Source organism: Echinops telfairi, unplaced genomic scaffold (assembly GCF_000313985.2).
Source record: "Echinops telfairi isolate 266 unplaced genomic scaffold, ASM31398v2 ScPeMD7_7473;HRSCAF=8511, whole genome shotgun sequence".
In the NCBI taxonomy this organism is placed as follows: domain Eukaryota; kingdom Metazoa; phylum Chordata; class Mammalia; order Afrosoricida; family Tenrecidae; genus Echinops; species Echinops telfairi.
In genome coordinates this window covers 1,280,790-1,298,482 of record NW_022111377.1, presented here as the reverse complement: position 1 = coordinate 1,298,482, position 17,693 = coordinate 1,280,790, and the positions used below count along the sequence as shown (strand labels likewise).

Below are 17,693 nucleotides of genomic sequence, written 5' to 3'. Positions count from 1 at the left end.
GGATGGATAAGTCAAAACAACGAGTAAGAAAATAGTGAAACAATAGCATTAATAATCAACCCAAAATCTGGGGATTTTTGATAGGAAAAACATCAAAAAGAAAAACCACTAGCTAACATAATCAAGAAGGAAAAACGAAAGAAAAAGTACAAATATAGCATTGTTTCTGTTGGCAGAAGATGGGAATGTAGGAAATGGTTAACTACAGTGCACATAAAAGGAAATACTGCGGCTTGCAAAGAAAGAACAAAGGAAGTCTTTGTGTATTGCTATGAAAAGAACTCCGAGATACACTACTAAGAGAAAAAGGTAAAGTCAGAACACTCTACGATTGTATCTGCCTGTACTTCTTTTTACCACTTTAGAAAGCATGTTGCAAACGGAGGCGGTGACCAAACAGGGTCTCCTACTTGGAGCACTAAGCGCAGCTCCATGCGGAAAGACCGCAAAGATACTAGAAAGATGCCTTTCACTTATAATGTCCTCTACTCGGGGGCTTCAGTTATGGGAATGCACTACCCACCGTTTTTTGAAAAAATCAATGATTTCATCATATATTTTCAAATATGTACTGCTTGCCAGATACAAAAACACTTGATGCTGGAGATGTACAAAATGAAAACATATAATCCTCCCTCTTAAATAATTTATAGTTTTTATAGCTTGGGGCAGATATTGTGTGGTTCAGGATACAGTCCTAAAATAGCTTAGTTTATATAGTTGGGTAGGGAATCAGCAAATCAACAATTGGGATACAATGTACATAGTTCTTCATTCGGAGACTAACAGTGTTGTCAAAGATGGAGACTAACAGTGTTGTCAAAGAAATCTTTATCGAGGGAAATAAGGGTTTTTTTTTCAGAGAATGTAGTTCTTGGCGTATGTCCTAAAGGGTGAATCAGAGATTTTCAGTGAAAACATAAAGGCTATCTTCACACAAGATAGAATGCAGAGGCAAAAACCACCGAAGCAAAGAACGAAGAAATCAATACAGGTCAGGATTTGCAACAGGAAGAATGGCTGAAGTTGAGTTTGAAAAAGTTTAAAACGGGCTAAAATAAGGAGGACATGTAACGACATACTATGTGATATAATTCTTCCAAGGATTGTATAAGTGCTGGGGATAAAGAGGTAAATAAATACAGCCTTCTTCCAGGAGTCTATAGTCTACCGGACAATGTCCAAGGAGACCAAGAAAGAGGTGTTTGCAATAGTTTGATGTTTTGACCTTTCCTGTCTCTGGCCCTTTGCACATGCAGTTGCCTCAATCAGAAATGTTCTCTATGTATTCCCTTATCTCATCCATTCCTAGTGTAGCTAACTCCTTTGCCAAGACCGAGATTAAACGAAATCTTGTTCTGGGTAATCTTCTATGACTTCCCTAACTAAATCAGTCAGTTCTGCTTGCTACAAACCCCAACATCAGGATTTCCACTTGCTACAAATTCAAACTTGGAAACTTTTCATAGCACATTGCATATATCTGTCTTTTTCTCCAAACCATACACATAATATAAGACCTAATTCTTCCACTGTGACCCTAGCACCAATCACAGTTTATTGGTACACATAGACCCTTAGTGAATTTTAATTAATGAGAAAATTTTAGAATATAATTTAGTTTTTCCTGATCATCTAAATTATATTATTCCACTTCAGTTATATAAGACTGGGGTTATTCATTTCTTTTTTTGATATACTTTTTCCTTCGTTTCAAATCACAAATTGTCACTTCCTACTACAATCAAGTCTAAGAGATTCCAAATGCTTTTAATTTGCAACTTTCCATCTGCTAAGCTAAGGAGATAAACTCAGTTATAAAGGATAAGACTGGCATGTGGCCAAATAGCAGTATACAGCTTTAAGGGGTTTGGGTTTGGTTTGGGGGGGTAGGGGTGTTGTTTTTTCCCAGGGGGCAGGGAGGGTTGTTTTGTTGCTGTAGTTGTTTTGTTTTTAGGGTGGTGATATAATAGGGTAGAAGAAGAGTATAAGGAGGGAAAGATGCTCTAAGTAAACTATTTCAATGTCACTGCATACTGGGTCTTTTGCCAACAAACCCTTATATTTTTGCTAACTTTGGTATATTCCATATTATAAGTGCTACAATCAAAATTAAGTTCAGATAATTGTTACTATGAGTTTCTTCATTTAGGAGGGGAAAAAAAAGTAAACATTCCATTATAAGGGTTAAAAAAACCACCTAAATAATTAGCTCAGGATACTAAAGGAGAAAAAAAAAATCACTGATTTTCAATAATCTCATGGTATACATTTCCCCTCATTTTCACATACATGAAAATGAAATATAACTCTCAGTCAAAACCTTAAAATTAATTTGCAATACTGAACATTATGCTCTTAAGAACCATCTATATGAGATCAAACTGGCAACAGCAATTGGAAAGATCTGGTAAGAACCTAAGGGAACAAGGAGTCTATCTGAAGGAGGGAGGAGCAAGTAAGAGGAAGGCCACAACTGTTGCACAGCCCAAGGGGTGCATTCGGTGCTACAAAATTATATATGTAGAAACTGCTGAGCTGCTGTATATTTTGCTGTGTATATTCTCAACTACAAAATAAATTAATGAGCAAACATAATTTCTTAACTGTGCAACACTAATGGTGCACCTCATAACTGACAGCACTTTAGAGTTGATAAAAATGCAGTGTCTAAGTCTTGTAAATATACCCATCCATGAACCAAATTTCTCACCTAGATAGCTCCCTCTCCTTAATCCTACTATACTTCTCATAGGATTTAAAAGTTACTATCAAAAAAGGAAAGCAGTGATTTGGTTGCACTAAGGAATCTTACCCTAATTACAGTAACTTTAGTTTTAGTAAATAAAAGGCATTCTCATTGATATGGACCAAATAAAAACTCTCCTGTAAAAATCTTCAGTGAAATCTCTTAAAATCTTTACTTTGGGGAGAAATGTATAATTATATATAATCATAATAATGCATTTAAAACTTTAATTACTCATTGAGCAAATAGAAAAAAATTTTAAGTTAATCCCTTGAATCTCCTCCGGATTAACTAAGATCAACAGTGACCCTGACATATGCAGGTAAGGGAGGTATTGAACTATTTATTACATAACAAAGAACATGAGAATTTCTGAAAACATAATGCAACTAAATAAGCTTCCTGAATTATCAGCAACATAATCAGTAATATGGACTTCCAATTTTATCCAATGAACTTCAAGGAAAGCTATTTTATCTTTATCAAAACAACAATAAAAACTCCACTGCTTTCAAACGGATTTTGATTCAGAGCAACTGTATAGGGCAGAGTAAAACTGTCCCATGCCACCAGAGCTCCTTCTCTGAGCTCCCACCTAGAATGATTCACCTACTTGAAAGTTTTCATTTAAACACAATTGCAAAGATTAGATACAGTATCCCTGAACTAATTTAATCTGTAGATATATAAAAAAGATGTATACCATATATTATTTTTATCCTCAGACACAAAAAGGTAAATCAACTGTTTCTTGTAATGTTATCATTATCATCAAACATTTCTCTTAAAATAAGAGCCATAATCACAATTAAAACCTTCCTATTAGAGCTAGTATGATATGACAAAATAATATTTATAAATCATCAAGGGTTCATGAGGGAGGGGGGAGCGGGGAGGGAGGGGGGAAAACGAGGAGCTGATGCCAGGGGGTTACGTGGAGAGCAAATGTTTTGAGGATGAGGGTAACAAATATACAAATGTGCTTTATACAATTGACGTATGTATGGATTGTGATGAGTTGTATGAGCCCCCAATAAAAAAAAATTTTTTTTAAAGCAAATGTTTTGAGAAAGATGAGGGCAACAAATGTACATATGTGCTTGACACAATGGATGTATGTATGGATTGTGATAAGAGTTGTACAAGCCCCCAATAAAATGATTTTTAAAAAAAGAACAAAAGTCATAGAGAAATATGTTTAGCTAATAAGAGACTAAATAAAACCAGGTATGTATTATTTAAAGAGATAATTAAATGAGAATTTTTATCTTATAACCATCACTGTAGAAGATAATAAACGAACAAATTCCTCTTAAAAATGCTTACCTTTGTCTAGGAACTATGAAGAGCGCTCGTACCAACTTTTTCCTATTAGCTTTTGTGTTCATGTTCATGCAAAAATCCATTGCTGCCTGTAGGAGAAAAGGCAAAATTTTTCCTTACTAAAAAGAGAGAGAACAATCCTCAATTTAGCTGCTGACAGCAGATATTGTGCCTAAACTAATGGACTTCAACTAAGTCATCTTAATGTAAATAGCTACAAAAAATATGCTCCATATGTTCACTTGCAACAAAACAGTGAGAAAGGAATTTCACATGGGCAATATAAAGACCTACTATGAGATGCTTGGCAAATATTTATATGGAAAAATACAACCAATGCCTCTGGTCATATTAAAGTCAAGTAAATCAATGTAAATATTAGGAAAGTTCTCTGGTGAAGTAGATGGTAATAAGATTACTTACTAGGAGCCAAATGCTAGTAAGGATAATCTAAAGAAATAAAGATTAACTAGGTATGAAAGAAAGGTACAAATTACTCATAGGAACCTGTAAGAATAAGACAGATGTGTCCCCACACAGGCTTTAACAGTTTAGGACCACCAACAATGTGATTTCATAACTCAATCAGAGAAACCTTATCATATGATTAAAATAAATATCCACAATTGTTATTTAGTATCATTATCCACTATCCTATGTGTTAAGATGAAAAAACACAACATTTCATCAAAAAAACTCACACATTTAGTATAAATATAAAAAATATATTAAGGGAGATGCATGTCTTAGAAAGGAGTAACTAAAATGAGTAACTGATATTCTAAAAGTACAGGCATATCTACCAAAAGAATGTTAAGAGATTTTTTTTGGTGTATTTAGTTTATGAAATAACAAATTACACTGTAAAGGGAAAACACTATTATCAAAAATCCCTTTAAATATCTCAAATAATTTGTTTCCATAGGTCCATCTGATTAGTTTATTATTTATTCAACCCTTACATAGATATGAGGATCACACAAACTAAAAGACACTCCACTTTTCCTGAATTGTAAAGGATTTCTATTCTTCACTAAACAGTCAGCAGTGAGTCACTGAGGTATCTCCATTTAATTAAAATATCTAATGAAATGTTACAGGTTCCTGTGAATATTCTTTGTCTCTAATAAGACTCAGAACCAGAAAACTTTAACTCAGTCTGAAAGTATTCACCAGGATTGAAACTTTACATCAATATAAATAGAAACTCAGGATGTCTTCTAAGTTTTTCCTTCTACGTTTGAAAGGACATATAAGTGTTATTACTCTCGTGAGCATTCTGTCAGTTCTGACTCATGGTGACCCCTTGGGTGTCACAGTAGAACTGTGCCCTACAGAGTTTCAGAGGCTGATTGCTCTGAAATGGATTCCTGGGAACTTTCTCCAGAGATGACTCTGGGTGGACTCAAATGACAACATTTTGATTAGCAGCATTTATGTCAACCAGGGACATCAATAAATGTTATTAAGATTTATATTGTATAACATTAAAACTTATTATAGCTAATCAGAATAGAAAGAAAAAAAGCTGAAAATTAGAGGTTATATTTCCTTTAAACAATTCACCCAATATGACCCTAACAATTGCAATGTATTGTCTTTTATATAACTCCTAATAAACTAGAGTCACAATAACCCGTGCCTTGGTAATAATACAAACAAAAACCCAAAAGGTTTTACTTAAGAATGAGAAATCAGGATCCGAGAACTTCACACACACCCACAAAATAATCAACATTTGTGAAAAGCAAAATTGGAAAATGTTAAGTTGCTAATAATATCCAATTTCTCAATATAAGTTAGGAATGAATTTTAAAATGTACAGTAATATCAATTTTTGAATCTTATCCCCTGAAGTATATATTTTAAGGTATACTTAAATTTTATGAAAGTAGTTACTTTTCCTACCCTAATAATCAAAGGTCAACTGTATACTATATGTATGTATTTATATATATGTATGTGTGTGGATTATATAAACTACTGCCATATATATTATGTATTTACATATATTAATACATACATTTTTAAAACTAATGTTCAAAAACTCTACAACTGAGAGTTAATAATGCAAGTTACTCTGTGGCACATACAGTTAAGTAAATATGTAGAACAGATTATTAAAAGATTACATGAGTAGAAAAACAACCAGAATGAATTTGAGAAAATTTTGGGGAAAAAAGAACCTTCACAGGTACATAAATTCTTTAATTCCCCACCATTTGGGGCAAAACAGTAGCAAAGGAGGTTTTTTGAAAATTTGTTTCAGACATATGGAAAACACAGTACAGAAGTAATTTTATTATGAAAAGTAAATTCAATCACATTAAGATAAGTAAAATGCAAGAAAAAAATGCATGAGTGACATTACTCACAGAAGGTCCTTAAAATGACTCTTCTCTGAGTTATGTGGTTATATACATATTGTTGGAAATTAGCTTTAATGCTTTTATACAGATGTATATATACATCTATACCACATATATGTATATTGTTGGAAATTAGCTTTAAGCACTAACCAAAAGGTCAGCTGCTCAAGCTCACCAACCACTCTGCAGGACAAAGAAAACTGTGGCAGTCTGATTCCACAAAGATTACAGTCTCGGAAATCCTGTTGGACAATTGTACTCTATCCTAAAGAGGCATGATGGCGTAGTGGTTTGAAGTTGGGCTGAGACCCACAAGGTCAACAGTTCCAAACCAGACAGGCCTTTTTACTTCCGCAAAGAGTGACAGTCTCAGAAACTCCCAAGGGGCGGTTCAAGACGGTTCTACAGGTTCACTATGGTTGGCATGATCTCCCTGACAGTGAGTTTTTTAGTTACTCTGTCCTAAACCGTTGCTAGGTGTCAGAACCTATTCAACAGCAGTGGTTTGCTTGTGCCCCTGCCCCAGGTAAAGACAATAAACAGATACTGAAATGGAAAGTATAATCATGTTAAAAACTGAAAAGCTAAAATTCAACTGCTTCAGTGTAAATATCCACAAAATCAATTTACTGATAAGTCCCTGCTAATGGAATAACAGACTACATGTGAGCCAAGATTAGAGTTCTGGTAACATTATTAAATGGGGGGGGGGGGGGGGAGATTTGTTGTTGTTTTCCTTTTTTAAAGTAATAAAACATTTTTTTATTCAGATAACAAATTTATTCCCTCAGAGCTACTGCTTCAGGAATTAATTTCTAGAACAATACAGGTGCTAGCAAAATTTACTTGCCTTTACATTGAATAGGTAGAGAAGGAAAAAGTTGTCTCGTTGATGACTTGGTGTATTACTAAGGAACTTAAAGGTACTTATACATAAATGATACGCAGGAGGAATTTCACATTGCCTATTTTCACAGTTGTCATTTAACTTTAAAATTAAAATTAATACTTATTTCTCCTACTGGAGGAAAACAACTGCTATTTACAGTCCTATAATCTTGTTAGCAGTAAACAATAAAGCTGGTTAAACAGAAAATTATTTTCCTTGGCACAAATGAAGCTTGCCAGTTTAAATTTGGGGGTGGGAGCTAAGGGTGGGAACCAATCAGCCCACATTATAAGAACAATACATACAAGTGTGTGTATATATGTATATACACACACACATATATGCATATTATATATGCAGATAACATCAGTTATTACAATTCTGCCTCTTAGAAACCATCAACTTCTCAGTCATAAAATGAGAAACTAAGATCAGATGATTTCTAATGATATTTTTGGTTTTAGAACTTTAGTTATTGATAAGGTAAGACTTAAGGTTTATAGCTACATAAATTACTGAACTCAAAAATTTCTTAAGATTTTTCTTTGCAAATACTAAATGTACTTTGCAAATAAGTTTCCTCTTAAGCCATCTGGATAGCAAATAGCTTCATCTTTCTCTCACGGAGAGGGTGGTAGGTTCAAACAACTGACCTTGCAGTTTGCATCCTAATGAATAACCCACCACACCACCAGGGTTCATTGCCAACATTCAGTATAGAAAGTACTCCTTTCATTAAAAACAAACAAACTTGGAACCAAAAGGAAGAAGATAGGCCCCTAATTTTTATCTGGCAGAGAAATAACTCAGTATTTAATATATAGTCACAATTGACAATAACTACTGAATACTAGCATATACTGTACATCTCAACACTGTGACCTAAGAGTTGCAAGAACAATGTTTTCTAACCAGAACTGACGTCATCATTCCCATCGTCCTCTTCTATAATAGCACTCAAAGGGTAGTGTGGGGTAGTACAGGTTTGTACTTACCCTCTTTCAGTATGAGGTAGATCAAATCCTCAAACTAGAAACCTAATCAAGCAATTGTTCAAGATGTGGTTTCTGCTTTATTTTATATAAGATAAAGCAGAAATATACTCTAGACATCCTAAATTTTTAAAAACAATAATAATTTATCACTCCAGAACTAAAACTATCTGATTAAATGACTCACTGCTGAAATCCATTTAAGTTGTTTGAAGAAGGACTAAAAAAGCAAAAAGTCAAAAGGCAATCTAACTTTTTAAAGAGGACCCTCAAAAGCACTGTGACTAAAGAAAGTTCTAAAGCAACAGTTTTAAAGCTTCTGGTCTCGAGTCCTTTAATACTCATAAAAGATACTGAGTAACCAAAAGAACTTCGTTGATGTGGTTTATATCTATCAGTATTTATAGTAAAAGAAATAAAAATAAAATTTAAAATATTAGTTATCTATTAATTTCTTATGAAAAAAAATTTCAAAACAAAAAATACTTGGGCACACTCCATCTTCCATGACCCTCACCACCAGAACTAGATGGTATTTGGCCACCGTGCTCACCATAAAAGGGATCTGAACAGGATCACAATAGATCTTAGAATGGGGAAAAATATATAGAATAAACTCAAAATAATATAAAATAAAATGAGGCTTTCAAGTCTGAGAGAGCCTGGTGAAATCCCCTAGGCAATAGCCCCTCGAAGTCCCTTCCAGCCTAGAAGTGAATTCACTCTTTTGGCTCATCTTTCAGCCCAACAATAGGTCTATGGGATGAGCAATAACACTATGGAGGGAAGTTCCACTCCTTACAGCAGTCAGTCATAGGCGCTCAAAGAGCGTTTGCCCACAGAAAAGCTCAGGAGGCAGGAAGGGATAGGACAGAAGGACACAGGGAAAGAGCACACACAGGAAGGAAATGGGAAGAGTGCTGCTACATTGTGGGGATTGTGATCCACGGCACAAAGGTCTATGAATTGTTGGGAAGTGAAATTGTTTTACTGAAAATCACACAAAGCACAACTAAAAGGTTTTTTAAAGGTTTAGTTGAAAGAGCAGTACTGTTTTAGGAACAGCTGTTATTTCAAGTCCATTTATGCATTCCATTTGTTGAAATGTGTTTAAGATGAAGTAGGAAGGAAATCTGGCTCCATGCAAATATGTAGTTATGAGGGGAGCTGTACTTTTCATCTGTTTCATATAGAAATTGAGACGCCTTGGAAGTATAGCAGTTATGTATTGAGCTGCTAACCACAAGATCAGCAGTTCAAAACCACCAGGTGCTCTGCAGGGGAAAAGAGACTTTCCACTCTTGTAAAGTTAGTCTCTGAAACCCAGAGGTAGTTCTACCCTGTCCTACAGAGTTGCTATGACTCAGAATCGACTTAACAGCAGTGAGTTGTTTTTAGTGTCATTTTGCTTTTTAAATAGAGCCTATACCAAAAATTTAAAAATACCAGTTTTTTAAGGATCAGTTGCCATTTAGAACCAGAAACACCTATCAGTAAATGTTTCATTAAAATTTAACTTAAATTTAAACCCACTGGTCTATCTTTTACTTCGTATGGAATTTTTTACTTCGTATGGAATTAAATGACTCACTGCTATGAAATTCCTAATTAGGAAACTCTTACCAGGTCTACGTGTGTAAGTAAAAATCACAAAAGCTATAATCATACCTTGTCTATTAGATCGCGATTGACACAGTTGGGCAACTGCTGCAGAAAAGCATCTACTATAAGCTTGAGATGAGATCCAGTGCTGGCTTCTTCATCCTCTTGTTCTAATATGAAATTGTTTTTTTATAAACAGGTTTTATAAAATGCAAGGAAAATTACAAAAATAACATTCACATCCATGACATGATTTTCTAAATATGTAATATCCCAAAGAATTCACAAGAAAACAATTACTGCTAATAAGTAAAGCAAAGTTTCAGCGTATAAGATTAATACACAAATATCACTTGTGTTTTATACCAGCAATGAACACGCTGAAATCAAGAAAACAATTCTAATTCTAAAGAATTATAAAAGAACAAGTACCTAAGAGTAAATTTAACCAGGGAGGGGAGAGCCTTATGCACTAAGAACCATAAAAGACAGCTGAAATTAACCAAGAATGAAAATATGATGTGTTTATCGATTAGAGACCTTACTGTTAAGATGCCAACACTATACAAGGACTTATCCATTCACTGAAACCCCTATAAAAATTCCTACAGTTTACAATTTTTTCGTGGCAAAGAAAACCCAATCTTCAAGTTCATGTGGAAACGCAAAGGGCCTAAAATAGTCAACAATCTTCAGAAAGGACTCATACTTCCTGATTCCCAAACATATCATTAAGTTAAAAGAATAAAAGCAGCATTGTTCTGGCATACAGCTAAACACACAGACAAATGGAATACAATTAAGAGTAAATAAATAAATAAATGCAACTATGGCCAAATGATATTGAATTAGGATCCCAAGTCCATTCAACAGGGAAAGAAATCTCTACAACCGAGAGTACAAGGACAACAAGGTCTCCGTATGCAAAAAAATCAGTATACCCCTATGCCATGCATCGATCCCAAAACTAACTCGAATCAAGGACCTGAACATTAGAACTAAAATCACAAACCTCTCAGAAGAAAAAGCTTCAAGTTTGTGTTTTTGATGATGGATTCTTAAACATGACCAAAAGACTAGCAATAAAAGATCATTTGGAGTGTCTCAAAATTGTATACATCAAAGATGTTTATAAAGAAAATAAAGCTACAACCTATAGAATGGGAGAATATATTTGGGAACTCTATATCTGACAGAAAGAATATATACATATATAGAATATAAATAACAGTATATGTGTCTTAGAAGTAGACAAAAAGACAATCCAATAAAAAATAGATCGAATAGATATATAAATGGCAAGTGAACATGAAAAAACGTCCAATGTCATTTAGGAAGTTCAAATCAAAACTTAAGGAGCTACCACTTCAGACCCAGTAGAATGACTATCATTAAAAATACTAATAGTAAACTCAAATATTGGTTAAGATATGGAGAAATTACCATCTCAGTGCATTGCGGATGAGAAAGTAAAACGACGACGCAGCCACTGCAGAAAAGTTTTGGCTGTTTCTCAGAAAGTTAAACATGCATTACCATGTGATCCAGCAATTCCAATCCGAGATCCACACAGACGACTTAAAAGCAGGGATTAAAGGAGGACTAATACATCACTGTTCATTGCAACATTATTCACAATAGCCAAAATGTGAATACAACACAAATGCTTATCAACTCAGGAATGGATAAACAGAATGTGGTAGAGTCATATAATGGATTATTATTCAATCATAAAAAGGAATGAAGTTCTCCTACATACTACAACGTGTAAAAATCTTGAACACATTATACTAAGTTAAAGGTGCCACAAAAAGAGAGGGAATATATGATTCCACTTATATGAAATATCTGCAGTATGCAAATCTATAGAGAGATTAGTGGTTAATAGAGGCAGGAGAAGGGGAAAAGGGGGACTTGTTTTTTAAAGTAATGCTTGCCTAACACAGTTAATATAATTAGTGTCACTGAATTATAAACTTGAAAATTTTATAATGCCAAATGCTATACCTCATATGTTGCCACAATTGTTTAAAATTTAAATTTAAAAACCTATTTTTTAACTCATGAAAAATTAACTAGTTTTAAAATATTAACCTAGAAAACTTGAGAATCTCTAGAGTGAAAACTCCAAATACATAAGAGCTGTAAAAGCCCCCAATAAAATTATTTTTTGAAAAAGATAACAATGAGATCAAAAAAACTGCAGATGCGCCAGTGTTTCAGCTGTCAAGACAAACTTTTTGCAAGAGACACAAAATCTAATCATAAAATGTATGGAGTTCTATAGTAAATCTATTTATTATTTAACATCCCTTCCTCATGTTACTCAATGAACAGTATGATGAACTTTCTTGTGATTTTGCTAAAGGTTAGAAAAGTCCTTGGGTGGCACAGACAGTTAAGCATCCAATTACTGATCAAAAGGCTGAAAGTTCAAACCTGCAGCGAGGCTTCAGAAGACAAGCCAGATGATCTGCTTCCAAAAGGTCACGGTCTTAACAACTTTACAGAGCACAGTTCTACTCTGATCTACATGGTGTCACATGAATCAGAATGGACTCGATGGAATGGTAATGAGCAACAACAAGGACCCTAAAAACCAGCCATAACGGAAGGACTTTACCTGATATGGGTTGGTGCTGCCCATGAAAGTACACATATCACTTTCCTCTTGACCACAGGAGTAAGAATGACACAGTACTACCTGAAGTCCTTCTGTGATATTTAAATATAGTAAGAGAGAAACTCTTTTCCTCTAATGTTACTGGTAGGTATTGCATAAGCATAGGACAGCCTCCAGTCATGCCCACCCTCCCTCCATGGCATGAAAAAAGACAATCAACAGTAGGAAGCAATGACGTCAACAAATAGAAAAGTAATATTGACAGAGGTAAGGAAGGCATAAGAAGTAAGCAAACACAAACCAACAAATCTGATGAAAGCATGAGTCTATGAGAGCGACACATGGATTTCCTATTTATACAAATCATTCTATTTCATACTTCGCTAGTATGAATTGAATGTTAATCACATACAAACAAGAGTCCAAAGTCATGCAGAAATGAGGGAATATTTAGTAAATGATTAATAGTATGTTTTATCATTAAATATAAAACATTTGATTACAAAAACAGATAAAATTATCAAATATGCTAGTTGTCTTTCCATTACTTTCTAACCACTCAAAAATAACTTTTAAATACGATTATATTAAATTTGTAAAAATTATGTTAGAAAACAAAAGTACAGGACAATGCTAGCAAGTGGTCAGAAAAGTATATGAAATATTTATTAAAATATTGAGAATTAAGATATTTGGAATGTAGACGATCACTGAAGTTTGTAGTCACATAATATTGTGGGCACAGTATTTCTATTCTAAATCAAGATCCAAAAGAACAATGACCTGGGAACAACAGAAAGCAGAAAATTAAAGAGAAAGGAATTATACCCTTAAACAAGAGCTGTGTAGATAAAAATTAATCTAAAACTTAAAATGTTGGCAAAATGGCGCCTTACCCTGTTCATCAAGAAGTTTCTTTGTAAGATCTTCAGCTTCATCACCACCCTCTAACTCCAAGGTGTCATCATTAATTTCTAGATTCTCCAGCTCAAGTTCTAAATCATCAGAACTTGATACTTCCTTATTATCCTTACAATCTTTAGCTTCTGTTTAAAAAGAGAAAGAACATGTATCTTTGAATTAAATGACACATTGCAATTCTGTTACAAAAATAGTCCAAGGATTCACTTACATCAGAACCTGCAAAATAGCACAAACCTAACAACTTAAATTTTAATATATCCAGACTTCAAATATACAAAAATCCACACTCAAAGCCATCGTGTCCATTCTGATTCATAGCAACCCTACAGAACAGTACAGAACTGACCCCGTGGGTTTCTAAAATGGTGTGTCTTTTTTTTATTAAATACTTTTTTACTGGGGGCTCTTACATGTCCTATCACAATCCATACATTCATCCATTGTGTCAAGCACATTTGCATTTATGCTGCCATCACTTTCAAAGCACCCTTTCTACTTAAGCCCTTGATATCAGCTAACTTTCCCCCTCCCTTCCCTGCCCTCCCTCCGTCCTGAACCCTTGATAAGTCATATATTATTATTTTCATATCTTACATCGTCCTCTGTCACCCTTCACCTACTTTTCTGTTGTTCATCCCCCTGGGAGGGGGTTATATGTTGGTCCTTATGATCGATTCCCCTTCTCCCCAACATCTTCCCCTAATCCTCCTGGTTATCTCTATTCTCACTGTTGGCCCTAAGGAGTTTATTTATCCTGGAGTCCCTGTGTTGTAGGCTCTTAGCTGTAGTAGTGTGCATGTTCTGGTCTAATCTGATTTGTAAATTAAATTGGGTTCATGACAGTAGGGGGTAGAAAGCATTAAAGAACTAGAGGAAAGCTCTGTGCTTCATCGGCGCCATATTGCACCCTGACTGGCTCATCTCTTCCTGTGACCCTTCTGTGAGGGGGTGTCCCGCTGTCCACAAATGGGCCTTGGGACTGGAACTCTTTATGAGCATAGAAAGCCTTGTCTTTCTCCTGAAGAAGTTGGTGGTTTCAAACTGCTAACCTTGCAGTTAGCAGCCCAATACATAATTCCTATGCCATCAGTGCTCCAGACTTAGAGAATATGTTATTATTTATATTATGTTTATTTAGAACAAGGGTCGTAATTTCTTTGATTCTGCTATGAAGGAAAAAATGGGGAGGTAGATGGATAATGGACCAAGGTAGAGACCTGAATGATTAGAGATTATGTGCTCAAGCTGAAGGAAAATAAAGCTGATTAGATAAGGTAATCTTGGATTATAGAAAATCTCAAACTCCTAGATGAGTTCACATTTTCTCCTTTATGCAGCATGACCTCTGCAAAGTAATGAGCAAGAGTTAACACATAAATTCAATTTAGTGGCAGTATACAAGACAAATAGGAGCTCTGGTGGCACAGCACTAATTACTCAGTTGCTAACTGAAAAGTTGGCAGTTCAAAGCCACCCAGCAGCCCTGTGAGGTGGAGACCCATAAAGAATAACCAAGAAAGCTAAACTCACTGCCATCGAGTCAACACCAACTCACAGCAACCCTGTAAGACAGGGTAGAACTGGCCCGTGAGTTTGAGACTGTTAACTGTTTACGGGAGTAGGAAGTCTTGTCTTTCTCCCTCAAAGCTGCTTGTGGTTTCAAACTGTTGACCTTTCAGATTACAGTCCAACGCGTAATTACTACACCACCAGCAGTCCATTCCATAAAGATTACAGCCTAGAAAATCCTGGAGTGCATAGGGTCACTATGAGTTGAAATCTGTCACATGGGGTTATTATGAATTGAAAATACTTGACAAAATCACAAACATACAAAATAAGTTAGAAACAAGCACAACTAGACGTAAAAAAAAATTAGAAAAACATTCTTAAAATTTAAATGATTAAAGGAACCCGAAAAAAAAAAAAAAGGCTAATTGGTAATATACTAAAATAGGATTTTTTTTTTTAAAGAAGTGAACCAGAGGCTCAGCAAAGTTGACAAAATGTTGATAACTGTTGAAACTAGGTGACAGGTAAATGTAAATTCACTCTTATTTTAGTGATATGAAAATGCTCATAATTAGAAAACAAAGTAAAATAAATCCACCTGAGTTCAAGAACTTGTGGTTATAAGCACAGTCCAGAAAGACAATGTTCTACATCCTACTATGGTGAGTAGTATGAAGTTCTGGTGGCACGGTGGGTACCAACAACAAAGTCAACAGTTCGAACCCACCAGCCATTCTACAGGTGAAGCTCTTCACATAAAGAATTACGGCCTTGGAAACTCAAAGAGGACAATTCTATCCTCTTCTGTAGGGTTGCTGTGAGACGGAATCTACTTGACGGCAGAGTTTGGTTTTTGAAATGGTAGGTAACAACTAGGTCTTAAAAGCTTGCTATCAGCTTCTAAAATAAACTATTAGTTTCTCCCCGTCCAAAACAAAGAAAATAAAAATATCAAGGGAAACAAATTAGTCCAAAGAACTAATGAGCCTATATTAACCTGAGATAAGAAGCCCTGGTGGCATAATGCTTACAAGTTAGAATGCTACCTACAAGGTTGGCAGTTCAAAACCATGAGCCACTCCTCAGGAAAAAGACAAGGATTGTTACACCCTCAGAAACTCATACAAACAGTTCTACCCTACCCTACGGGTTTGCTATGAGTAAGAATACACTTGCTATCAGTGAGTCTGGCTTGGTTTTTGTTTAGCCTTAGATCTTAAGAATTAGATGGTACCTTACTACCACTGCCAACCTCTCTAATCAAGATCATAGTAGGTGGTTGTGGTTAGAATGGAACAAAAATATAGAACAGAATTCAAAATTATAAAAAAGGTCAGACTTACTAGCCTGAAAGACAGGTGAAAGAGTCTTCAAAACTGGAAATGAAACCAGCCCCAGGGATCACCTTTCAGCTTAATACCAGAAAGACCCACAAAGTGAGCTGTCATTCCCACAAAGAACATACTCCTCAGAATAACCAACCACATCAGACCAAAAGGGCAACATTTGCCCAACACAGTTCAAAAGGTAGGAAGGAGCAGGAAGGATGACAAATGGCAATGGGAAACCCAGTGAGAAGATGGGGGAAAAGAGCTGTCACAGTGAAAGAATTGCAACTAACATCATAAGAGAAGCGTACAAATTGTTGAATGGAGAGTTAAAGTTATTCTGCAAGTTTTCACCTCTACCACAATAAAATGTTCAATTAAAAACCAAACCAAACACTGAGACCCATGCTTATCAAATGTCTGAAACTAAAGAGTGGTTATTAAAGTGCAAAAACAGAGCAAATGGGACTCTTGCATCAGTAGGATATATATAAATTGATATAATCATCATTTTAGAGAATCATATAGGGTTCTCTGCTAAAAATAAAGGGCCCAACAGATAAATATTGTTAAGCTTATATTACAAGTACAATACAAAGTCATTAAAAGATTTTGAGGACAGCAAACAATTTTTATGAACATATCGAAAGGAGCAAGAACAAATAAAAGACCAGGTAAGAAATATTAACATGCCTGACTAAGAGATAATGATAATTTAAACTACAACAGTAGCTGTAAGATGAAGGGAAGATCAAAAAGAACCCTACTGGTGTAGAAAGGGTTAGGCTGCAAAACAAAGTCAGTGGTTCAAGCCTTTACCAGTTCCTCAGAAGAAAGATGAAGCTATCTGCTACTGTAAAGATTTATACAGGCTGGACATCCTACAAAGCAGATCTACTCTGTCCTGAGTAGGGTCACTATAAGTCAAAATCAACTAAACAGGGTGATGATGGCAGTGTAGCATCTGAAAGAGATAAACACACATATTAAAATAAAAGCAGAATCCGCTGACTTTATTAGTCATTACTCCCTCATCCTCCATCTGACCCTGAGAAATGCTGGCATTTAAAGGGGAAAATGAAGATGAATTCAAGATAAAAAGATAAATCAAGAGAGATCAGTAACACGGAAGTCATAGAAGAAAATGCTTCCAGAACTGTTGAAGAGTGATGAGAGATCACATAAGACAAAGACTGGAAACTGCCCACCAGATAGCTACGTGAAGGTGACTAGTGATCTTGGCAAAAACACTTTCAGGTGAAGAAAGCTGATGGTGCCGGGCTATCAAAAGATATAGTATCTGGGGTCTTAAAAGCTTGAAGGTAAACAAGCAGCCATCTAGCTCAGAAGCAACAAAGCCCACATGGAAGAAGCACACCAGC

General features: G+C 35.2%; 1 protein-coding gene across 1 annotated transcript in view; it reads right to left on the bottom strand.

Moving 5' to 3' along the window:
* Positions 1-17,693, bottom strand: part of UPF2 (UPF2 regulator of nonsense mediated mRNA decay) — a 102,072-nt gene that overhangs the window by 59,174 nt on the left and 25,205 nt on the right. Inside the window, exons 5-7 of the mRNA XM_004712631.3 lie at positions 13,444-13,593; positions 9,991-10,094; positions 4,076-4,161 (exon numbers count right to left, since the gene is read on the bottom strand). Of these exons, the coding sequence (XP_004712688.2) occupies positions 4,076-4,161; positions 9,991-10,094; positions 13,444-13,593 (340 nt within the window). The remainder of the gene's footprint in view (positions 1-4,075; positions 4,162-9,990; positions 10,095-13,443; positions 13,594-17,693) is intronic.